General features: G+C 43.0%; 1 protein-coding gene across 1 annotated transcript; it reads right to left on the reverse strand.

The window, feature by feature from the left end:
• Positions 1-4,754: 4,754 nt before the first annotated feature.
• ascc1 (activating signal cointegrator 1 complex subunit 1) lies at positions 4,755-26,357 on the reverse strand. Its single transcript, XM_079492592.1, has 10 exons — positions 26,022-26,357; positions 25,700-25,805; positions 25,461-25,558; positions 23,885-24,063; positions 23,169-23,302; positions 21,743-21,862; positions 19,864-19,988; positions 17,822-17,895; positions 15,062-15,194; positions 4,755-5,151 (listed from the first exon to the last, which is right to left on the reverse strand). Exons 1-9 carry the CDS (start codon positions 26,137-26,139, stop codon positions 15,078-15,080), a joined length of 1,071 nt encoding a protein of 356 aa, XP_079348718.1. The 5' UTR covers positions 26,140-26,357; the 3' UTR covers positions 4,755-5,151; positions 15,062-15,077.
• Positions 26,358-26,661: the final 304 nt, after the last annotated feature.

The raw sequence follows: 26,661 nt of genomic DNA on the forward strand, positions 1-26,661 counted from the left end.
ATAGTGATCGAAACGTTGAATCAATAATAAGCCAGTGGAGCTGAGTTTCTTTACCATACCAGTGTTGCGGACTCTATTTTTTCCTCCTTTATTGCCGTTTGTCCAGCTGGCCCCTGGGCTAGAGTGGATGTGCATGCACTGTCACCTCTGTCTGTACCAGCATCATCATGCCACACCCAAACGTCCCAGCCAGGCTCCTATACCATAATTACAAAAAACACACGCTTGTTGTCTCCCCGCAATCCACCTGCTGCATGCGTGGTGGATGTTTGTGTTGTGGGCCATGAATGACAGAGAGAGGAGAGTGAATGGAGCCATCCTCAGCACGGCTGAGATGAATAAACAGAGAGGTTCTTTTACAGCCCAGGGCCTGCCTGACCGGCGAGCACATCCGTGGGGATGGAGCTGTAGTATAGCGTATACTAGCCCATTTTGACCTGTCAGATCAGATTCTAAAAATGTCTTCTACATCCTGACAGTTTTCTGAAAAAGCTATGTTTCTATGTCAGTGGTTCTTTGATTTTTCAAAAATAGCAGACCTACAAGCTCGTAGCACGCCACTCGGTGGCGCGCTATGAGCTTGTAGATCTGCTATTTTTCAATAGCAAAAGGGGTTCCCGCCCAAAATGGGCTAGTGTAGTAGCCTAAGGAGGAGAGTCAGAATAATGGTGTTGCTTTGGGTTGTGTGAGCCATATAGGCTATGCAGGGGGTGGCACTATAACAGATCAATTGATATCGATCAGTAGCAGAGGTTACTGAAAGCCACCATATTGGTCAGAATGTTGCCCATAAAACAGCTTAAACTAGTCCTCATGGATTCCCTTTGAAATGGTATTTCATTCAATAAAATATGGTGAAAGCCTATAGTGGTTTTACTTCATGGACAATTAATTTGTAAAGGTCAAAAAATGTATGCTTAAAAAAAATCCATAAACAACGTACAATTCATTGACAACTTAAGTCAAATGTATGTAGGCCTATGATTAGTCTGCTTTAAGCAAATAAACAATATCACACTTTTTATTATAATCGATAACACGCATGAACGCACGCACACACGCGCGCGCGCGCGCACACACACACACACACACACACACACACACACGCGTCATTGCTAATTGTTGCACCTGGCTGTCATTCTTTCTACATTTCTTTACATAATTAGACAGGCCACTTGCACTTATAAGAAGAGCGACGGTTAAAACTGTGCGAAAATTACCTGAAAACACTACCAGCCCCTTGAATATTATAGGTGTCACCGCGTTTGCATCACCAAAACACGCTCAATTAAAATAACAATGAAATAAACTAGATAGATGCGAAGCAACGAAACGACTCACGTCTCTGAAGCGGTTCCAGTGTTTGATCTTACGGCCGTACTGAGAGATCGTTGACAGCCATTTCTCATCTTCCATGAAATTTCCTGCCGTTTTCTCCCCTTCTTCTCTCCCACTTTTCATCGCCACATCTACCTGCACCGACCAGCCGGCCAGCAGGACCAGGGCCAGCGGCAGACACAAGACGTTTCTTCCCCCAACAACCATGTTGTTACAGCAGCGTGTGTATCCCTGCGTCCGCTGTCCAAGGTTTCACGATACTAATGATGTTGCTGCTGCTACTTCGAATGTCTCTCTCTCTCTCTCTCTCTCTCTCCGCGGTGCTTGGCTGAGAGCGAGCAGTCTATTGAATAAGAATAAGAGCGAGAGAGGAGAGGAGAGAGAGAGAGAGAGAGAGAGAGAGAAGCCAGTGGAGGAGGGAGGGAGAGAAGAGACAAGAGAGAGGGGGAGAAGAGAAGGGGGAGAGAGAAGGGGAGAGAGGAGATGGGCATTGTGAATCTAATGTATCAATAACAACATAAATATGTGCCACTCAATCAGCCTTTAGTTATAGCCTATTTGTCTTTCTTGACATTGAAAATGTGATGCCTGCCATTATAAGTTATAACTTAATGATATCTTCTTCACGTGACGTATTGTTGGACATCTGATGATATCTGGATTCTAGATCCTTTTATAATTACCATACCACATTCATAATTCTCCCAATAAACCCTGCATGCCTTCTCTCCCCCCCCCCCCCCCCTCTCCCTGTTCATTGAACCTACCTCCCATGAAGATAAAGTGATCCAATACACGTGTTCAGATGTGCTCAGATGATTCATTTGGGTTTAAGCCAGTGGGGTTAATTGTCAAACTTATAATTTCAAGGACCCCCAGTTTGTTATGCATTATTAGGTCCACAGACGGGTCCATTTGGTTCCATTTGCACGCTCTGAAGAGTTATACAGACTTTTTAAGGGTCCATTTTGGTTCCCAAACTATAAATCATAGTTCCCCCCATGGGAACCACATTCCTCAAGCCAGGTACCCCTGGGGGACTTTGAGAACCACTGGTTTACGCTTAGCAATTTTGGGCCATGGGGAGTCGGGGACACACCGACACAGCATCACTTTCCCTGCAGTGTTGCTGCCCCAGCCAACTGTCGGTGTCATCAAAACATGTGGCAGACGCAGCCACGCATGTATTACTTTTTTCTCTTGCTCTCCTGAATCTGCAGAACTGTGGGAATGGGGAAGCAAGGGCAGAGGGAGATCAGCGTCCCGCAGAGGCAGCCAGCTGTGCGCATCAACCCACCGTTGGCCCGGACATGATGTATTCATTAGGGGAGGTCATCATTATTCACGTCCTGATCAGGATGGATGTACCGTTACTGTTACAGCGGCACGCTAATGGCGACGATGATGAAGTTGGCCCGGGGTTTCTCAAAGGCATATTAACCTCATATTAATCTCTGCTCCATTTGGGGGCTTAAAATAATTGTTTTAGGACTCAAAAAACACTGTTGACATCCCCATCCTTCCCCCGAGCGTCAGGAAAAGGCATTCTCCCTAGAGAGAGTCCTATACACGTGTAAGAATCGAAATAACTGGGGGGGTGAAAACTGTTTTGGCTTGTTGTCAGAGAGAGGCTTTGACGAGGGTTTATTGGCTAGATAGAACTAGGCTTTCAGTTCCTACTATGACTGGACTCCCACAGATAACCTCTCTCAGCGAAGAAAGCTCCTGTGAGCCCAAGGCTGCCTCTTCTAATCCATCAATATCCGAAGTGGAAAGACAATGGTCCTCCTCACATAGGAGACCATAGGAGCCAGGGTAAGCCTATTTCTGGTGAATAACACAATGATACAGACACCAAATCATAAAGATTGCCCTGAGGGGTTTGTGCTGTTTGATAGCTTATATACAGGTAGGGAGTTGTCAAGGTCTCGTAGAGGTCAACACCAATCAGCACATAGTAATGTGTTTATCTGAACCATGCATGTATCCTTATGGCAGTAGTGGAAAATAGCCTTGCATGATCATGGATGGTTTCCTGTAAATGCTCAAATGTGAGTATTCCTATTGCAAAGGCCTTGGGGAAATATAATTTCAGTAACATGACACCCTTCTCAAGACATTTCATTACCACTTCCCCATAATGTAATTCAATTTGCAGACACAATTAAATTTAAACCTTAATTCAAATGAAAAACAAATTACATTTGTGATTGTTATGCATTATGCCATCCTCATCCCATGAGACTATGGGCTGTATTTTGAGTGTCTTAAGTACCAGGTCTTATTACTTAACTTAAGACCTGGAGGCATGGTCAATGCTGTTTGGCTACTCAGAATAGCCAAATGGCATTGATCACGCCTCCAGGTCTTAAGTTAAGTAATAAGACCTGGTACTTAAGACACGCATAATACTGCCCATAGGGACACACAAAGCCAGGCATTGGAGAGGTGTGCACTGCTCAAAAATAAATGACATTTGTGATCGTTATCCATCATGGTGCAGACACATTGGATCCGTTGGCCGATGCCAAGTCAGCGGATCTCTTCCACCTTCTATGGAGAGCAGGGGAGATCCAGCCCAGTGAGTGGTGCATGATGGATACAGCACTGCGATTTGACGGGCCAACGTCTGCATCTTAATTTGCATAATCACAACTCTCCCTCAACTTCATGCAAATGAGGTCCGTCCAGCTCCAGCACAACACGGCAGGCTCACGAAGCTCAGGTCAAACTATCAAACCAGGCAGTGCTGATCAAATATGAATCAGGGCTCTGTTGCTGCATTGATTATTTTATGCCTCAAACTTTAGCTGTAAAATGACTTTTTGACGCAGAGGAAAAACCAAGTACTCTTGTTCGCTCTAGTCTAGAGTAGACCAAAATTGCCGATCTACAAGCTCACAAAGCGTTACGAGGCATCGTGTGCTCAGCACACACAACTCACCGCAACGCTTTGTGAGCTTAAGTAGATGGGCAATTTTCCTCAAATACTCGTCACCAGAATAGGGAATGCTTGGCTTCATGTGGTGAATCATGAGTTTGCATAAAATAAGTTGAAGGGAGGGGCCTTTGATTTGAATAACACAAGACTGCACACATTGCATTATTACAGCATTTCTAGTCTCACGACAGACAGTTGACTCCGTCAAATTAAAAGGAATTAGACGTTTTTCCTTTATTTGCCGATGGGTTCTCAGATTGCATAATTGCTTATCTATAAATAAATGCCATCTGCAGAACACGAGCAAATCCTGTCCTGTCTGACAAATGCACCATGCGTCCCGTAAAGCCCAGATACAGCCTTTTGTTCTTTATCCCAGCTGAGCATATTGCCTCATGACACAATACCTCGGTTAAGAACAGCTTTAGAAATTCCCTGTTTACAACACGTAATTACAGAATAGGCCAAGCATAGATGGTTTGCAGTCTGTTGTTTATTTTGGCAAACATTCCATTCAACAGCCTGTAAAAAAAAAAAGGAAAGAATACAGCATCTCACGATACCCAAGAGGGAGAAATTACAACCCAAAACATTATGTGCATATTATGTTTTTCTCCATTTCATGTTCAAGCAAATATGCATATACGTGTCTCGGATAAACAACTCGATGAAGACTTTGTGTGAGCGGTGGTGGTGGTTGTTGAAGTGATTAACACCCTCCATGATGTACTAGTCAGCAGCACCCGGTGGCCCATATGGACCGTGGTCAAGAATGGAGGAACACAGAGTTCCTCCGCCTTTCGACAGCAGCCAGCAGGCCAGGCCTGGCTGAACACTTCCCATCTTGTCGCAGCAGAATTCGTCTGTGTGACCTACATGACACATAAAGATAATTCAGCAGTAATCTTAATTATTTGTCATGCGGCTATAACCGAGGCACGGCGCGTTCCACTCACATTTGTTTTTACTCAAAAGCATCATTACTGCAATGCAGAAATGCTCTGTTACAAGTACGACTTGGTCTGAACGACCAAAACGTTGCCCAATAAAATGCTCTAAGTGAAGACAGTGTGCGGGATCCCATTTTCTTCTACTTGTAACAAAGTACAAATGTATTGGCATCAAAATGCACGTAAGGTATCAAAAGTAGAAAGTACTCATTACGTATAATGTCCCATTTCACTATCAATTAATGCAGAAAATGTATAAAAATCTTTTGAGAATAGCAGATCTACACGTAGATGGGCTATTTTCAAATGGCCGAAATTTATATAGGGCAAAAGTGATTAATTTATGTATAATATTAGCCTCTCAGATGTAGTGGAGTAGAAGTAAAAGTATTGAAAATTGGGAATACGCCAGTAAAGTAAATACCTCAAAATTGTACTTAAGTACAGTACTTGAGTACATGTACTTAGCTAGTTTCCACCACTGGTGTGGAAATCCCGTTGCAAGGGCTACACAGAGAATGGATAATGAAGGCATTTACATTTATTCCAGCTTCATTTTGTCAGTTGGTTTTATAACTGTGTATTGTACGGTTTACAACAAAAGTCTGCATACAAGGAAAATAAACAAAGCAAAGTGCACTATCTGCTGTAATTATTAATGCGTTTCATTTCCTAAGGAGCAAACTCTCAAACTAATTGTTTCATAACAACAGCCATAAGTCTATAATTGCTTTTTCACAAAGCAGTGTTGGCTCAAGGGCCCTACCACTGATATACATAGAAAGTAAACAAAACACAAATTAAATCAACTAGCCAGTAACTGTTATTTTTTCCTGGCAGGCCAATTCCATTTGTTTCCACTAATATTGATACAAAATGCTAAAAAGCTTTCAGTGGACATTTTCTCAGTAAACTTCCAAACATAAAAAAACAAAAAAAGAAAGCACATAACGATCCCTTTAAATTGAGTCGACTCTGTAAAAAAAAAGAAAAAACGTGAATAGATTTAATTCATCTGGGTTCAAACTGGGTCGCACCGCTATTAAAAGTGCAGGAGAGCAGTCTGTTTTGTAGTGCACGGCGGGCAGCCACATCCAGGATGCCAGAGTTTGCAGTACCTCTTAAATTAAAAGTGAACAATAGACAGAAGAACGTGACTGATATTTCAAACTCGCACAATGTCCGTCCCAGTGGATGATTTATTTCACCATTGTATATCTACTGCATGATCTACCGCTAGCAGAAAAACGAAACTAAAATCAGCCTCATCCTGCCTGGCAATACAATTAACTACAGCATAGCTATACAGGGATTCTACACTTGCACGACACAGCAGTGGGTGATGGCAAGAGATGAATTAAGTGAGTGACAAATTCCCTCGATGTACATTAAAAGACAGAAGATGATAAGATACGACATGACTGATTGTTAAGAGCTGCCGGTTGAGAAGAGAGATATTAATCTTCCTAGAGCAAATACACACTTTTCTGTAGTTTCAGCTTCACTTTTTTTACGTTTTTTTTTTGTGGCTTTCGCCTTTATTTTATATATTTTATGGAGGGACAGACAGTAAGCTGACAGGAAATGGGGAGAGAGATGGGGGGGAAGACATGCAGTAAAGGCCGTCGGGATCGGGAGTCGAACCCGCGGCACACTGCCAGACTGGATTACCAGCCAAGGTGCCTGGACCACTGAGCCATGGCCCAGGCCTTCAGCTTCACTTTTAACCACCGAAACCCTATGTACTCCGTTGATCGCAGTCCCCCAGGGGTCTGTATTTGGCCCCCACCTATTTTCCACCTACACAAAATCCGTTCAATGAAAATAGGCGATCTTGCAAGCTTGCAGATCGACTATTTTCTACAAGCTCACAAAATAGGTGGAACATTCACCAAATCTTTGACAAATGTTTCCCTTTTATGGAACGTATACAGGCGCCCTAAACAGTATCCGTGAATTCTTGTGGCCGCACCCTATGAGGAAAAAGGTCTGTGATGAGTGTCCACCACGTTTTCATCACCTATTCAATTCCGCAGAATATACAACAGCACAAAGCCAGCGCTTCCCGGGCTGACAAGCTACTGTTCAAACAACACAGAATGTCTGTGGCTCTCCCTCTCTCCTCTCATGTGGATGGATCCGGTGGTAAACACACACTGACAGCTGCAGGTAGTCTCCGCACTCAGCACTCTGAATGATAAAAAGACTGCTGCAGGGATCACCAGCCTGCTTCGCTTCCGGTAGCGACGCCACGCCGAGCATCCAGACATTTCAAATCCTCCAGACTCAGGTGTCCATCAACTTTTCGCGCCCATTAGCAGAAGACGGTGATTAGTGTGGAACGCAAGCGCCATTGGCACTCAACTCGAGCGTCGCGTCAAACATAATGGAACACTGCCGATCCCGAGGAAGGTGTGCTGTCATACTTCAGCGCTAATGATATCCAGTTAAGATTCACTGGGATCTGCTTGAAAGGGGGGCATTTGTATACCGGCATATCTCTCTCTCCTCATTTTAAGTCTGCCAACAGCCTCCTAATAAAGCAAACAATCGTATTATTCATGCCTGTTAATAGGACAACCTGACACTATGGTTATCAGGCGAGCCTGCCGGAATGACAGCACAGTGTTAGATGTGTGCGATTTCTGTCAGGTTCGTTCTTTTTATAGGTTGGTGTGCAAAACGCAGATGTGACTTATATGCCTTGGAATGTGTTCTGAGGGCAGCATTCAATTTCATTGGCAAGTGCTACTTTCATTAAGGTAAGGCTTGCTAGCTAACTAACTTAGCAAGACGGTAATTTCATTTAGCTAATGTTAGCTACTGTAGCTATCAAATGTTACCATAACTAATCTGCTATGTTGACTCCATGGTTGACTCTAGCTGTTCATCTTAAATGAGAAACTTCTCTTGCATGAATTTCACTAAAAACGCCGGGACAATGCTCCACACGTCCCAAACTCTGGAAAACTATAGAATGCACTTCCCATTACAATCAGAACTGCAACCTCACTCCCGATCTTCCGCCATAGTCTGAAAACCCACCTGTTCAGACTCCATCATGGCACGTAGCACTCACCCTAGCCCCTTAGATAGCACTTTTGTACTTAGATAGCATTTTATACAGACGTATAGCATGTGATGTAGACAGCACTAGAATTGCATTGCATGTAGTCATAGCACTTTATAGTATATAAGTATAGTATAGTATAGTATAGTATATATGTATAGTTTATATGTATAGTTTTATTAGTTTCATTATATAGAGATTCCACTGTATGTGATGTATTGCCATGCTTTTTTGTTCTTACCTAATGTAAATCGCTCTGGATTAAATGCCTAAATTGTAAAATTGTAAATTTCAGCGTTTTAAAATAATTTTCAAACTTAGCTAGCAAGCTATTGAGGCACATTCTGCAGTCAGGGCTCAGCTGCTCTGAAAGCAGAATTCAAAAGCTGCCCTCAGAGAAGCCAATTTACATGGTTGTGCAGTCCGGGTAGGGAATGAGGCATTACCCCAGGTGAAGGAGTTCAAGTATCTCGGGGTTTTGTTCACGAGTGAGGGGAGGACGGAGATGGAGATCAGCCGGAGAATCGGAGTGGCAGGGGCGGTATTGCAGTCGATGTACCGCACTGTTGTGACGAAAAGAGAGTTGAGCCAGAAGGCAAAGCTCTCTGTCTACAGAGCAATCTTCGTTCCTACTCTCACCTATGGTCATGAAGTGTGGGTCATGACCGAAAGAATAAGGTTGCGAATACAAGCGGCCGAAATGAGTTTTCTTCGACGGGTGGCTGGCATCTCCCTTAGAGATAGGGTGAGAAGTTCAGTCACACGAGAGAGACTCGGAGTAGAACCGCTGCTCCTTCGCTTGGGAAGGAGCCAGCTTAGGTCGTTCAGGCATCTGGTTAGGATGCCTCTCGGGCGTCTCCCTAGGGAGGTCCTCGACGCACGTCCCACTGGGAGGAGACCCCGGGGAAGACCAAGGCGCAGTGGGAGGAAACACATCAACTCACTGGCCTTGGAACGTCTCGGAATCTCCCAGGAGGAAGTTACTAATGTTGCTCTGGAGAGGGAAGTCTGGAGCACTCTGGTGGAGCTGTTGCCCCCGCGACCAGACTATGAATAAGCGGTTGAAGATGGATGGATGGATGGATGGTATGTATAGCATTTACGCTGCCCTGAGAGCAGTATTCAAAAGCTGCCCTCACTTAATGTTCTGCTCTCAGGGCAGCTTAAATGCTATACATACACCAATGTAAAATTGCTTCTCCTGAGGGCTCACCATCCAGAGTTACAGACCTGTCAGGGTCCATTTGGACCCCTGGTGGCCAAAAGATTAAGAGTGGTTTACGATACCGATACCAGTATCAGAAAATAACTTGGGAAAAAAAAGCATGTTTTGAATGCTTCAGTTGAAGCGACGTTGCACTGTGAATGTTTTATACTTTTAAGGTCCCTGCACACTGGAGGAGTTTTCAGATTTTTAGCTGCGTTTTTCCGTCGGTTTTCCGAAAAACGTGTACAGTGTGCAACCAACTTACTGTATTATTTACATTATTATTTTACTAACTACGGGCTGCAGTTCATGGCTACAATCATCAATGGAATTTTGATTTAGTGCTACATCAGTGGTTCTCAAACCTTTGAATTTCAAGGACTGAGGGCGTACAAATGGAACAAAATGGACAGTAAGGGACCATTTATGTTATATTACGCGGTTATGGGGGACCATAGCCCATAATGCATAGTGCGTGCAGCTTCGTTAAATTAACCCTCTGTAAGCATTAGCGGTTTAAAGCCCAAGCCACACCAAAGAGTCGGGTCAGGACAAAACGTTTTTTAAGGTCAACCACACCAATGCGTGGTTTGGGCTTAACAGCTATAGGACCAATAGGGTGGGAAAGTTGCCCTGACCGCCATAGAAAGTAATTAAAAGCTTAATCGATTTCACGTGTCCCTCAGTCACTCCAATCATGTACATCATCAAACATGGCTACCATCAAAAGGTCAAAGGTCACTGAACCCGACGCATTTCCATCCACCATCTGTTTAAAAACCCAGAAGAGACGCCTGCTAAAGGTGGCATCTTGTCGCTTGTTCGCACGTATATCTGCCCACACTCACACACCACACGTTTCCAAGTTCCAAACCATGGAAAACTGGATGGTGTGGGTCTTGAATATCAATTTGCAAAAGAAAAAAGACATTGATAAGAGAGAGAAAGCGAGACACATTTCCAAGCAGCTTTGGAGATAAAAGTCCAATTTTGAAAATGGGCATGAAATTGAATATGCTAATTATCAAATAACATGATTTTCAAGGCAAACGATGAGGAAAACATCAGTTTTGAACGATGGTGGATATTATTTTTAACCATTTAAACCCAAGTTTTTTAAATGAAACGACAAACAAATAGTAAGCAGTAATTTCAAGGTGATAGTTTTACATGGCACTTCTCTCAAAAGAAAATCCCCACCGGTTCAATCTATTTGTCCCTACGCAGAACGAAGCACCGCGTGGGGGGGGTGCATGTCTTATCACCTAGGGAAATATAACACTGCATAGGCTATAGCTGCCTCTCCAGGCAAAACATTTTACAACACTGCCCTGGTAAATATGACCTCCACGATGTCAACTACCTTCCTTCCAGCCCATCGGATGAAACATGAATCACACGTCAACATTTTGGCCTGTGACTCACACTCCCCCTAGCACCGCTACCGCGAGCACACACTCCCCCTTAAGACACGATCGGCTTTGGAATGCCTGCGAGGATAATTGAACTGCAGAGATACTGGCCCGGAATGCCCTGCATGGAACGAGAGTATAGAAATCTGACCTCAAGACCTCACCAGGCGGCTGTTTGTAAAGTGGAGTCAGTGCTGCTGAATGACATGGATGCTCACACAGTCACACAGGAGGAAATGGTGTATGCACAAGAATGCTACAAACGGCACTTGTTGTGGTACAGGGACCTAGCACGTACTGTAGGGGTGCCCGATATGGAAAAATATAATATCACAATTTTCTTTCAAGCAGTATCTCATACACAATATTATCACCGGTAAGAGAAGCGAGAAGAAGCGTCCTCGCCCTTTAGGGCATGCCTGGGTGACGGCAGACTGCTGGGCAAGCGCTGGCGCTTTGGCATGGGGGGGTCAGATGAACATATGGAATGAATTCTGCACTGGCCATATATGGAGCGTGTCTTGAGTGTACAGGGTTTGATGAGGTCAAATCATGTCAGAACAGGTCAGCTCCATACAGTATATGGAGATCAAAGGGTGGCAGCCGGAGCAGTGTCTTGAGTGTACAGGGTTTGATGAGGTCTGGCTATATATGGAGGCAAGCAGGGAGACCCTGCTTGGCATCAAGTGTTGTGTTAGGGGTAGAGATCCCTGCAAAATACTAGCATCATCAGCTCCAGGCGGTGTACTTGTACATCATGGCTGGGGGATGTAGTTGTACATTAAGCCGCCTCACGGTACAGATATATAAGAGATAGGCCCTATGGGCCACATGGATTGGGAACCAGTTTTATTAAAAAAAATGTACATTCCAAGAAGCGATTGGCTTCCATGCATTTCAGTATACAGTACTATAGTGTATGCAATTGACAGCTCAAAAAGAGCATACAAACGGAACCAAAAGGACCCGTACATGCAACGCTTGTGTTGATGCTGCCAAAAGGAGGAATTCAAAAGACAATGAAAGATGCGAGTATAGCGAATGCCGGTGGCTCTGCGGAGCGGAGTCTTTTATCAGTATGTCACGCTGAAAGGGGACACGTGCGCACGGTGAATCCTCTAGGGTCAGGGTGGGAACATCCCTCTGCAGGAAGCAGAGAACAGACTAATTATGCCTCAGAGAGGCATCGGGGACAGAAACAACAGATGCAAGACTAGCATCTGCGAACACACTTGGACACAAACACAAGTTAACGAACATTTCACTACTACGTCAATGCAAAACTAGCCTCGGAAACCCAGACGTTTTAATGCAAAAAATCAGTTTCACAGTCCCGCACAACAAGAGATATCTATGAAAACTAGAGCGAGTATGTAATTTAATTTAATGAGTGTCATAATGTTCAGGGCCATTTCAACTATGCATATAAAAAACACATTGGGTGGTAAATACACACATCTAAATAGAGCATGACATTCCTCCTGAAATCTCATTCAGAATAAACCTCAAACTACCACAGTATTTCCTCTCTATATACTGACTTAAAGGGACACCTCACCCTTTTTGCAAAAGAATATATGTTAATGACGTTTAGAAGATTTAGAACACTTTCCTGGGGGTCTTTGTGTGTGTAATATGTGGTTTTAGATATTTTAGATTTAAGCAGTGAGCCCAGTGTCATGGACACTGGGCTCACTTCCTTCCTGGACTACAATTCCCATAATGCTTTCGTGCACTGCTCCTCCTTGTGGATAGGGGGAGGGCTGTCTTACTGAGACAACATGTAGTCCAGGAAGTAAGTGAGCCCAGTGTCCATGACATCAGAGACACTGGGCTCACTTCTGTCCATGACATCAGAGACACTGGGCTCACTGCTAAAATCTAAAATATCTAAAACCACATATTGCACACATAAAGACCCCCGGGAAATTGTTCTAAATCTTGTAAACGTTTTGCAGAAAGGGTGAAGTGTCCCTTTAAGTTTTCTTGGTGTGTTTTGAGCAGATGTATTATTGGTCATCTGTCTGTTGGGCTGCAACTATTACTATTGATTATAATTCTATGAACGATTCAATTAACCACTTTTACACATCGGCACACAACAGTGTCATGCAAAAATAGTGATATATAAGATCTACAACATGTTCAAAGAATGTTTTAATGAAATTGAAATGATTGATTACAGATTTATTTATTTTTATTCATTCATTTATTCATTGTTTAACAGTTGCACCCCTGGTTTGGTGCATCCTAAATCATGTCCCACACAAAATAGCAAGAGTGTGCCCTCTAACTACGTATGTATTATGTAACTTAGATAACATTTTATGTACACTAATAGCATTTTATCGCACTATATAGTATATGCATAGTTTCATTATATAGATATTCCACTGTTACGTTCTTAGCTTACGTATGATTCATGATAACTACCGGTACTTTTTTATGTATATGATGTATTGCCATGTTTTTTGTTCTTGTTTAATGTAAATCGCTCTGGATTAAGAGAGTCTGCTAAATGCCTAAATTGTAACTGACTTCAGCAGCTTGCAAATGATCCTCTGTGCGTGCGTGTGTGTGCACGCGCGTGCGGCCGTGCGCGCGTGTGTGTGAGTGCATACAGTATGTGTGTTTACAGGCTTGAAATGTTGGCATGCTTGTTGTGTCCGTTCCATCATGTTAGATGTGTAGTAGCCCTGATCTACTAGTACTAACAAGCATGTTGCTTGGAGCCAGAGCAGTGGCTGATGATTAGGCCACACACACACACACACACACACACACACACACACACACACACACACACACACACACACACACACACACACACACACACACACACACACACACACACACACACACACACACACACACACACACACACACACACACACACACACACACACACACACACACACACACACCATGCTCTTCTAGTTTCTCTGCTTTTGCACGACACCCTCGACCAATTAAACGTCTGGTGAGAAGTCCAAGGCTTGGCAGAGCTGACAAAAAAAAGGCCATCGGAGCCAATCAGCGCAACTCGTGGCCAGCCTTGCGATTGCCCTGGTGCATGCCAAGCAGCGGGCATCCCCCACAGCGGGGGCAGGGGGTCGGAACAGGGCACGGACGGAGCAGGAATCTGGCCCAGAGGGCCGGGCTGTGACAGAGGGGGACCAACTCTCTGACTTTGAGACGGATGCCTGTACAGTATTCACTGTACGTCGGGCTCACTGCCTTGCGCAGCTCAGTATATGCTCAGTCTATGCCACTGTTTCCCAAGCACTGTTTTCCTACATTTTGCTTGTAATTATTATTTCAAAACATTAAAAAAAAAACATTCCCAAAAAAGCAACAAAATAATAATCATGAATTTAAAAAATAATAATAATATTTTTTCTGATTGTAGATCGTCTATATTTTCAATAGTTTGGGTCCAGGGCAAAACGTCTAATTTCTCTTTTGGGTCTTGAGCTAAAACGTTTGGGAACCACTGAATGCCATTGGTCAATGCCATTCCAATGTGTTAATGTAAATTATCACATGATATGAAATTTACAGTCAGCAATTATTTTGTATTTTGAAAGCTTCAGTTGATGTTTCACTACTGTTCCATTTGGAACCCCCCCCCCCCCCCCCCCCCCCACACCCCCCCATTTATGGAAGATTTTAAAAGTACAAGGTACGCAAGTTATGGGTATGGGGAAGATAAAAATGCTATCGGCATTCCGTACAACTCTTTCCCCCAATTGAGCAGGTTGCTGCCCTGTATAGTTTCCTCTGCAGTCTGTGTGAATGTGTGAGTGAATGACTGAATGTACAACACAATGTAAAGGCACGAGCATGGAGAAAAATAAGATAAAAACCAAAATAAACGAATTCTCTACATAATAAAAGATGAACCCAACTCGATCAGAATGGAGCATTTCAGAATGAGTGTGTGTGTGTTTGTGTGTGTGTGTGTGTGTGTGTGTGTGTGCATCCTTCATTTAGTTGATTATACTGAGAGGTGCCGTTTAACAATATTAACATCACTCTCCATGTATTTGCTGCCCTATACTGCCACCTACTGGACACACACATTTAGACCATCACTATCTTGGGCTGGAAATTAAAATGCACATGCTCTGCTTCATATCTTACCCGAGTAAAACGATGATCATGAGAGTGTGATGCTGCCAGCAGACGTGTAGTAGCCGGTGCAATCCGTTGAATACCTCTGGGACAGTTGGACGGCAGTCAGGTCCAACTCCCCGAACTGATAGGCGCCAAAGTTCTACAATGACACAGCAAGATTCCTCTATCAATTTACAATTCAGGCATTTAGCAGACGCTCTTAATCCAGAGCGATTTACAGTAGCAAGCAAGAAAAACACGGGGTAATACATCAAGTGCATAGAAATAGTGATCTCTAGGATCATAGGTAAATCAATAACCTATCATCGGTCTCAGTGAAATATAAAAAAATCAATAATTTGTACATTGAGGCCACACACACACACACACACACACACACACACACACACACACACACACACACACACACACACACACACACACACACACACACACACACACACACACACACACACACACACACACACACACACACACACACACACACACACACACACACACACACAAATAATAGTCTAGTCCATAATTTATTCTGACACCTCCCCGAAAAGGCCTAGCTGTCCTGACCCATTATCCATAATTTACAGTATACATTATGCATAACTACTGTGGACTCAGACAGTTAAGACTGTTATTCGTCTCAACTGCTCTGACCAGGCATCTCTCTACATAAGTTACGCAGTAGGCTTTGCATAAGCCTGCAGTGCAGAGTCATTGAACCTAAGGCAAGTTGCCACGGGGCCACACATCATTCTAAACGCGACTGCAAAACCTTGGCCATTTTGTCGTACGGTGTGTCATGCTGTAAAGGGCTGAGCCAGGCTGGCACTAACACCGGTGGCTCCCCCAACCTTTCCTGGATCAGGTCCCACTTCAAACTCTCATTGGACTCAAAAAGCGTTTGAGTCCACCCGGGCAGCTCAAGTGGTCCGAGCCGGGGGTCGGGCCTTTTCAGCCGGGGGTTGGGTCGCCCCCCCCCCAGGCCCCCACACCACACACACCCTGACAAGCACTTGGCATATAGGAGTTAGTTGAGGCATTTCATTTTGTTTGACCCTGTTCCACAGATAAATTATATTGTGAAAATGGAAGTCGTTGTGAGCTTGTAGATCAGCCATTCGAAAAAAAAGTTGTACCTACTTTTTTGAGAATTTAGCCAATGTTTGACCAGTTTTTATAGTATAGTTTGATGATTACATTTGATGTCTTTTTCTTTGCTTTTTTTTCTTTAGGTATTAAAACAAAAGTCTTAAAACTACTTAAATTGACACTCCCAAAATGACCTACTGTACAGGTTAAGAATCACTAACATAGTATAGTATATAGAATTTTACTTCAAAACCCATACCATGACCATAAAAATACCATGACTTCCCCCCCACAGGTTTGGAATCACTGAACTACACAGTACACAGTATCATATGGTACCATAAGATGATGACTCCTCCATATAATCAACATACAAGGGTTATTAATATTATGACAACTGCATATTTTGGAGTCAGCCTTGTGGAAAGAAAGACAAGCTCCTTGTGATTTGTTCTTCTCTACACAAACAAGATTGTTGGCGAGGAAGAAAAATGTAAAAAAGAAAGAAAAAAAAGGAAAAAAATAAACTTGCTCACAAACAGGGAGTTTCTATGGTTACTGACAATTGGATATTTGGCAGGTGCTCTTCTCTTATGTTGTGCTGGAAATAATTACAGCACAATTTGTCATATCGACTATAATGAGTATCACAAGATAAAACAAACAAAACAAGATAACAAGGGGATTTATTTTCCTCCCCCTCTCCCCAATTGGCGCACAATGGTGTCTTGCAAAAACATGTGTGTGTGTGCGTGTGTGCGTGTGTGTGTGTGTGAAAATAGGGATTGAGTATTAATACGTTATTTAATTATCGATAATTTTTAAAATAATCGATAACTTTGATTAACCGTTGTACCATTATTTGTGACTGCAGGGCCAAGCCAAAAGGTACTGATGAGGACATTATTATCTCTACGGTAAGAGGGCAGGGCTTCACCCCTGAGCCACCGGAACGCCCATACATACTAATCCTACAATTTAACCCATTAGGACCTGAGGCCGATTCTACAAATGTCTTCTAAATCCTAAAAGCTTTATCAGTTATGTTGCTTTATCAGTTATGTTGCTATATCAGTTCGTTCACGCCAAGGACCCCCAACATTACTTGTATTTGGCAAGCGACCCAAGCTCAAATCTAAAATGACACAGATGCTTTCCCCGTTCATGTTTCGATAGGTCTGTGGAGTCTTCTGCCAAAAGTAAGATTAGACAACGGGCATTCCTTCAGCCTATCCAAAAATCAATGCTCTCACCCCTGTGCACTTTTTGTCTGGGAATTGGGAACATTCAAAGATTTGTTCCCGATTTTAATTTATGGTGGAGGCCACCATAATAACAGAGGCACTTAAAAATACACTCAATGTGGTGGTGTATGTATGCTATGCTCTAAGCCAGGGGATCTCAATGTCTTTGGCTGGGGACCACCGGAAATGCTTTGGCCATGTCTCGCTGCCAGATACGAACTACTTAACCTTTTTATGACGGGCCTCAAATTGGTGCCAACTAATATTTCAACTGGCTAAAGAGAGATCACTAAACTAGAAATCTCACGTGGTATTGTTGACACTTTGGTTCTGGCCACAGTGCCAACAAGTTAGGAAATATCTGGGTGTTGTCGTTCAGAAATATTTGAAGTAGCAGTCATGAGTGTGGCATCATGGTGACACGGCGGCTGACCTTTAATACGTTCCGGGCGTCAAATGCCTCTCTGTCTTTCGGGTTTTGTCTTCCTTGTCCGCCCCGGTCTTCAGCTGGAAACCAAGTGTACAAACAAAACACAGAGTATAAGGATATGCTGAATGAACAACTTAAAACAATACAAAACAACTAGCCCGACAGGCTTGATAAGTTGATATCTTATACTATTATATTATTTTATTTTATTCTTCTTCTCTTGTTGTAGCACTTTGAGATTTGCTTCAAATGTAAAGTGCATTATAAATAAAATGTATTATTATTATTATTATTATTATTATTATACCGTTAAAGGACCACTTCACCACTTTTCAACCTATCTTCATATAATAGGTCCTCACTAATAATCATGAAAAAAATGGTGCAATTTTTTTCTACTCGGTCTGTGTCTCATAGGAGGGCTGTGGGCAGTCCAGAAACCGTCTTCCAGTGACATCATCGATGGGGAATACAAGCTAATAGAAACTGCAGGCTTTCTAGTCCTGAAAAGTTGCAATGCGAAAATGGAAGCCATCGTTCTCACGATAATGAAAATCTAAACATTTTTGTAAAAAGAATCTTGTTTAAAAAAAAATCTGCCTAATGATGATGTCACTGGAAGACGGTTTCTATACTGCCCACAGCTGTCCTATGAGACACAGACTAAGTAGAAAAAAATCGTGCCATTTTTTCATGATTATTAGTGAGGACCTATTATATGAAGATAGGTTGAAAAGTGGTGAAGTGGTCCTTTAAGACCTGAAGTCAATTCTACAAAATGCCTTCTAAATCAGTTGTTCTCAAAGTTTTTCTGTGTTGGACCTCCATCTGAAAATGTTTTTTTGCTGGGACCCCAAGAAGAGACGATTTGTGTAAAAAGAAAAAAAGCTACATTATATATATTCAAAAGAAAATGCAAACACTAAAATAGCAGCTGTACAAGCACAAAGTAGATCTGCTATTTTTGAATAGCCGACACTCAAATCTAAAGTGACACAGATGCTTTCCCAGTCATAATTGTGCATGGGTCATGCTTCGTTGCCATGGCATAAGAGATGGGGGCAAAACTCAACAGAGAGGAGGGCAAACTCATCAGCATCGCTTTATTTATGAAAAAATATTTTGAACAAGCCGGTCAACACAGAGACTGAGTCAACACAAAAACAGCAGTCCTTGACTCCTTGTCCCCGACCTGGTAAACATGGTCAGCACTCAACCTGCCACTCCTTTGTGCTGCTGAGCAGCCCAGTAAAGCAAAAAAAAAACCAAACAAACATCATGGTTGGTTGGTGGCTAGCATAGGGCTGGACTTGATCCATGGCCAAAGTGAATGAAGCAATTGTTGGAGTAGTTGGAAAACACACGGTCCGGTGCACGTCAACACAGTTGTGGGAGCAAAGAGGGGGGAGAGCTTGCTGCTGCCTGACGCCTCTCTTCCAGAATTTGTTGTTGTAATTGTGCTTTTTCTCCCCCCTCCCCCCCGTCACTACAGCTCCAAGTGGAGCCATTAGATGATAAAGGGAACATTGGCAAATTGGATGAGTGAAGTCGACATTTTAGAGAACAGCAACAACATCAACAACATTACAGCATGCAAGCTTGTTTTTTTGGAGGGGTTCTGGTAGCTTGAATATTTTATTCGCCATCAGATGAGAATTATTACCGGTAAATAAAGTATTTTTGTACCAATCCTGGTGTGCAGGCTCTATGTATCCATCTATCTTTAAACTGTATGACATTATTGAGACTAGCTCTGAACTATTCCACACGTTTTTCTTTTTCTATGGTTGCATCCAAGTGATTAAATAACCACTTGTAGCACCATCTTAACCTGGAAAGTGTCATTTTAGCTATATGGCACATTGGTTGGCTGTTCAAAAATGGCAGAAAGATCCGATTTGTGAAAAGTCGTGAATATTTGGGGAAATCGGGAAAACTGTTAGGATTTAGAAGACAATTTGTTAGGATTTAGAAGACAACCCCATCAGGCCTTAATGGGGTTTTTAAGCACCATTGTGTATCAGCACACGATTTCAATATTTTACCTGCAGAGTCTTTCCTGAACAGAGTGTTCATGACGGTGCCGTGCAGCTTGACTCTGTCCCATTCCCTGACCATCTGCCCCGCAGACACAAAGTGCTCTACGAGCCGGTCAGCCACCACCTGCAGCCTGGAGCACGGTGAAACACACACAGTGGTGGATAAAGTACTCACATTTTTATTCAAAGGTTTCCAAAAATGGTATCTTGCTATATACTGTACATACACAAACACGGAAGACAGTTGACTGGGTTCAAGTAGCCTACCCGCTGCTATCACAACATAATGTTATATCGTTGTCATTGACCAATGACCATATCATTGATCCTGGTGACGCACAGCTATAGATTCACGGTCAGGAAAACTTGGGATTCCCTTCTCGCGTACCAGTGGGATATGCCCTGAGTACCAGCACAGGTACACGTACCAGTGGGATATGCCCCGAGTACCAGCACAGGTACACGCACCAGTGGGATATGCCCTGAGTACCAGCACAGGTACACGTACCAGTGGGATATGCCCCGAGTACCAGCACAGGTACACGTACCAGTGGGATATGCCCTGAGTACCAGCACAGGTACACGTACCAGTGGGATATGCCCCGAGTACCAGCACAGGTACACGTACCAGTGGGATATGCCCTGAGTACCAGCACAGGTACACCACGTACCAGTGGGATATGCCCCGAGTACCAGCACAGGTACACGTACCAGTGGGATATGCCCTGAGTACCAGCACAGGTACACGTACCAGTGGGATATGCCCCGAGTACCAGCACAGGTACACGTACCAGTGGGATATGCCCTGAGTACCAGCACAGGTACACGTACCAGTGGGATATGCCCTGAGTACCAGCACAGGTACACGTACCAGTGGGATATGCCCCGAGTACCAGCACAGGTACACGTACCAGTGGGATATGCCCTGAGTACCAGCACAGGTACACCACGTACCAGTGGGATATGCCCCGAGTACCAGCACAGGTACACCACGTACCAGTGGTTGGGAACCTCTGTGTTAACGTACCAAAATGTATAAAGTGATCATGTCACATTTAAACGTTTTCAAATGTTGAAAATATTTAGAAAATAGCCGATATACAAGCTCACAATGCGTCGTAATGCGACGCATTGTGAGCTTGTAGATCGGCTATTTGGCCGAAATGTATATAGGGCTGAAGTGGTTACTGTACATTTTGTAATAATAATCCAAATGTCCAAACTCCAAAGTAACTAAAGTTTTCAAATAATGTGGCAATGTTGTGGCAATATTTGGATCTGAGACGTAGTGGAGTAGAAGTAAAAGTATTGGAAATACTCAAGTAAAGTACAAATACCTCAGACTTGCACTTAAGTACAGTACATTAGGTAAATGTACCGGTTTGTACCTGGTCACACGTCGTGTCACGCAACAACAACAAAAAATGGACGATCTACAAGCTCACAGCGCGCCCCACCTTAACACATCGTGAGCTTATGGATCGGATATTTACGGTGCGCACCGCCACCGTCGCACACATAGGTATGAATCCGGCTACAGTAGTCAACATGCTTTCAGTAGGGAGAACACACACACACACACACACACACACACACACACACACACACACACACACACACACACACACACACACACACACACACACACACACACACACACACACACACACACACACACACACACACACACACACACACACACACACACACACACACACACACACACACACACACACTGAATGAGATGCAACTGCAGTAAGAATAAATCAATGTAAGTATAGACTTGGCAGAAGAGTGAGAAGACGACGTCAGCCGGAAATAATAAAGGTTGAGGCAAACTTTATATTATTACATAATTCATGCAGGATCGGGTTGCCTTGCTTACTTGTCAGTCCCGTCCTTGGCGTTGACCTTGGCATACAGAACGTCCACGGTGGCAGGGTCGTCATTCATGTACTCCACACCCGTCACCTCCAGAGGGAGAGGCTTTCCCTCGGTGAGGTCTCTGGCGACGGACAGTGCAACGCACATGGTTAATGTTAAATGGTGCATTTATATAGCACTTTTATCCAAAGCGCTTTACAGAGATTGTACATTACATTCACCCGTTCACAGTACACAGATGGCGGGGGAAACCATGCAGGGCACCAACATGCACATCGGGAGCAATTAGGGGTTCAGAGTCTTGCTCAAGGACACTTCAACACTAACTCTGGGGGAGCCCTCGAACATCCGGCTGCTCTACCGGCCACTCTACCTCTGAGGCACTCCCGACCCACTTAATGGCAGCCTTGAGACTACAATTGACTTGGCCAATATTACCGGAAGGCCGATATCTAACTATTGGGTCTTTCTTTGCCCTAGTGTATAATGCTTAACAGTCTTTGAGTCCTAGACACTGGACTCTGTTAATCCATTTTGGGCGGGAACCCCATTTGGTGTTGTAAACATTATGTTATAATTTAGCTATTTTTGAAAAATCGTGAAAATGTGGCACAAATCTTTGAATATATATTCTTTCAGAGCGAACATTTTTAACTCAAATATTTGCTTCTGAGGGGTTCCTCCGCAACAACATATTTTCAGATGGGGGTTGGTGGCCAATTACATATCATTTTTGGGGTCCTTGACATGAAATTTTGAGCACCACTGATACAGAAACATGAGGTATTTCAGAAAACTGTCAGAATTTATTTTTTAAATTTCGACGTCAGGCCTAAATGGGTTAAAACAGGCCTAAAACCTTTTTTTTATTTTATTCCGGGAGGTCTTTTTGTGTTAAATTGTTGTGTAACAAATCAAGTTGTCTCAAGGCACTTTACTTTATAATAATAATAATACTACATTTTTTCATTCACAGGTAATCCCAGAGTGCTACATGGCTAAAACATAATAATCAATCATAGATGGTTAAAAGCAGGATTTAAAAATGTCAAGCACAAAAAGGTTAATTGCTGACAGTGCACTGTAATAAAACTGAAATGATTATCTGTTGGCGTACATTTTGGCCGATAAGCAAAGCCAAAGAGAGGCAGATTGTAGGAGCTTCATTTGTCCAGCAGAGGGCTCTCAGCATAACTCCACTGCAGAGCATCAAATATTTATAATGAAGTTCACTGTGCAAAGTATCCTATCACAACTTGTTTTTGCTAATGGAATTAGCAAAAGAATGTCTGCTTACATTGTTAGCGGAATGGTTGTACTCCCAAATACCAACATTTGCACCAGACCACAAATCCTCTCTCTTCCGAGGTCTGAAACCAGCCTTGAAGCCAGAACTATATCAGTCTGAACTCTGAACTGAAGCCTACCTGATGAAGCTGTGACACTCCTGGAGATGTTCACATGCTTTGGTCACTTCGGTGTCACTTAAGAGGACCAGGGTACCGACTGTCAGGTGAAGCTTGGCAGGGTTTTGAAATATGCTTTCTTCTATTCCATGATCCTACAGTATGTACAGTAGCACAATGGAGAAAAAACAATATGAAAGATGCTTTATTCTATTCCATGATCCTACAGTATGTAGCACAATGGAGTCAAACAATATGTGACGGCGACAATGTTAACCGTTGGGATCCGTTTTCGGGTGCATACGTCACAAGGCATTGAGGACACACAATACTTAATGTATCCCTTATTCATAAATGTCATCTTTGATATCTTTTTTTTTTTTAGATGAAGGCAGATGCACACCTCAATGGTTGGTGACAGGTATGTAGGACAAAAAAATGCAAATGTTCAGAAAGAGATCTATGATAATATTTTCCCACACACGGTCTGGAACTTGCAAAAAAATTTTGCTCTTTATTAAATCTACATTTCTGTCGTTAGACATGTACGTGATGAAACGTCCATTTAATAAAGAGCAACATTTTTTGCAACTTCCAGACAGTGTGCGGGACAACTATCTTTGATTTTATTATCAGGAGATCCCCTTCTGAATCTTTGATATCATTAAATTGTCCACTGTAGGACTGCAACTATCGAGGATCATCTTAAAGATAATTCTAGTCCACTGTCTGTCTACCTGAGAACACTGCTCCAGGACCTCCTCTTTAAACCTCAGAAAGCCTTCCTGGATGCGAGCAGCATTGAGAGGAAACGACAGGAAGTGTGTGAACGGCTGCTTCTTGCGGAAGCTCTCGATGAGGACCTCGACCCGTGTGAGAGCAGAGGACACCGCCGCTTTCTGGAAACCAGTGATCACTGGCAGAAAGGAAGAGATGGAACTTTTTTAGAGATGTACCGGTGCCAGTTTTTTCCTTCCCGATACAGATTCCGATACCCATAACTTGCGTATTGGTTCGATACAGAGTGCCGAACCAATACGATACAGAGTACCGATGCAGAGTACCGATGCAATACCAGCGTGTCATTTTAAAATAATCTAGAATAGAGGCTCTCAAAGTGAGGTCCAGGGACTATCTGGGTTCCTTTAGGGTTTCTAAATGTACCCTTACAGGTCTGTTAGTCTGAGAGTGTACAGTACAAATGGAACCAAATGGACCCTTTTGGGTACATTTGTTTGCATCTGAACACTCAGTTATGAGAGTCTTTGAAATTAAAACGTTTGAGAACCACTGATCTAGGAATAAATACAAATTCCATTCATAATTGTTAATGTGCAGCTACAAGTTAAAGTAAAATAAGAATAATTATACATAATAATGTATAATAATGGAAATAGTAAAAGTGTTTGCAGCCTGTTTTCCCCCCCCCGCAGCAGTCTGCAAGGGTCCATTTGGTTCCATTTGTACACTATGTACACCTTGAGTAAAAAACAGTAGTGCAACATCAACTGAAGCATTCAAAATACTAAATAATCGATGACTGTAAATGAAATATCATCTTGTGATAAATTCCGTGGTGTGGGAATGGCATTTATATAGACTGACATACTCAGCAATACTGATACCAGCATTTTAGGCAGTATCGGATTCGGCAGCTTTTCCGATACTGTGTTATGGGAAGGACCCTAATAATTATTAATGTGTAGAATGTAAAGCAGGTAGATAATATATTTTCGGTGAAGATCTTCAGTGTAGAATGAATGGGGCGGCAGTGGCTCAGGAGGTAGAGCGGCTGCCGGCCGCTTGCGAACTGGAAGGTTCCCAGTTCGATCCCGGTGTCCTCCTTGAGCAACTAGACACTGAAGCCCTAATTGCTCCCAATGAGAAGGTTGGTGCCTTGCATGGTTTCCTCCTCCATCAGTGTGTGAATGTGTATAGCCCTTTCCACACCTAAGCGCAAAACGGTCGACAGCCACGCACTTCTTAAGCTCTGCGCAGCTTAAATTCCGAGTTTTTAGACAGCTGGTGGATGGAAAAGAAGCTCCACCTCCGCTGACTTTTTGCGCGGAGGAGAGCGTTTCCGGGAATCTGGCCGTCGCGCAAAAAGTCCGCGGAGGTGGAGCTTCTTTTCCATCCACCAGCTGTCTAAAAACTCCGAATTTAAGCTGCGCGCAGCCGAGAACGTGCGCGGCTCTTTCCATAGTGTGGCAGCACCTTATGTGTGTGAATGGGGGCCCACTTGCAATACCCTTACGGCGGGTCCACAGGTTGGGAACCACTTATATAGGGTTTAAGCCCATGGTTTAAGCTCACCAATCTGTCCCTCCATGCCTAGTTTTGGTATGTTGATGGTTGTCTTGGTGTCTATCTCCAGACGTTTACGTGTCTCTCCTTTCTTTCCTATGATGTATCTATATAAGAACCAAAGAAAAGGAAAGGTTTTTTTTAAAGTCACGTACAATATAGGCTACATCTTGCTGACAGCTGAATATTATTAACCACTATATTAAGCAGGATACAACTGACATTGGTGTGTTTTATCAACAACTCACTTGTAAAGAACACATGGGACATCTATGGCACATCTGAATCCTTTATCAGTTTGTTCAATTTGGTTGTTATCACAGCCTGCTTCCTCTGCTGGAAGGTCTTCACTTTCTAAACATGACAAAATACAAGCATGGTGCATATTATTTATAAACACTATGATGTGGGCTGTGGCCAGTCCTGCCTTAATAGTATAGCTGAAGACGTGTTCCCCTTTTTTACTTTCTTTTACTTTCTTTAAGTTATATATGATGATTTCCTTTTTCATAGTCAGTGTGCCATTATAGCTAATGGGGATCCAAAATAAAGAATAAAGAATAAACTTGCCGAGTGGAGGATCGTAAGAAAAATCATCTTCTTCCTCTTCATAGCGTTCCTCTTTGACCTGGTTCCTCCTGTACATTATGCCATGTATATTAATAAGAGCTGGACGTAGAACTTCCATTATGCTGAGTGACTTTTTAATAGAAAATAACAAATAAAACCAGCTCAGATGTGACACTATTACTATGATAACTGATGATGATTCCTGTGTTCCTTTTACGACAACGTTGTTTTACGGCATACAGTCAGTCAGGCTGAGGCAACTTGGCGTGCACAGATCTACAAGCATCAGGTGGGGGATCATGGCAGATGGATCTAAACCTTAGAACGCGTCACATTTAGTGGTAGATCTGTGGTAGGACCAGACTATTATATATACTCTATGGGACCAGAGCTAGATCTGTGGTAGCCACGTGTTGCCAGATTTTGCGAGAGAAACAATCAGCCAGGTCTGTACAAACAAATCCAAAAGAAGCGACGTGACTACGGATATTTGGAAAATAGCAGATCTACACGCTAACAACGCCTCGTGAACTTGTAGATCTGCTATTTATTTTTTATTTTTTAAATCTGTTTATGTTCTATGTTTGAAACCACTGGCACTGACACTATGCACTTTAGCAACAAGCCCCAAAAAAGTGTT

Source organism: Electrona antarctica (genome assembly GCF_951216825.1).
Source record: "Electrona antarctica genome assembly, chromosome: 22".
Classification (NCBI taxonomy): domain Eukaryota; kingdom Metazoa; phylum Chordata; class Actinopteri; order Myctophiformes; family Myctophidae; genus Electrona; species Electrona antarctica.

What these genes read in the sequence shown, in the direction of transcription:
- ascc1 (XM_079492592.1), bottom strand. Translation starts at nt 26,139, where the DNA reads ATGGAAGTTCTACGTCCAGCTCTTATTAATATACATGGCATAATGTAC. An exon ending in TTCTTACGATCCTCCACTCG is followed by an intron (nt 25,806 to 26,021) that starts GCAAGTTTATTC and finishes TGTCATGTTTAG; the next exon opens with AAAGTGAAGACCTTCCAGCA. An exon ending in GCCAAGGACGGGACTGACAA is followed by an intron (nt 19,989 to 21,742) that starts GTAAGCAAGGCA and finishes ACCGTGCTCCAG; the next exon opens with GCTGCAGGTGGTGGCTGACC.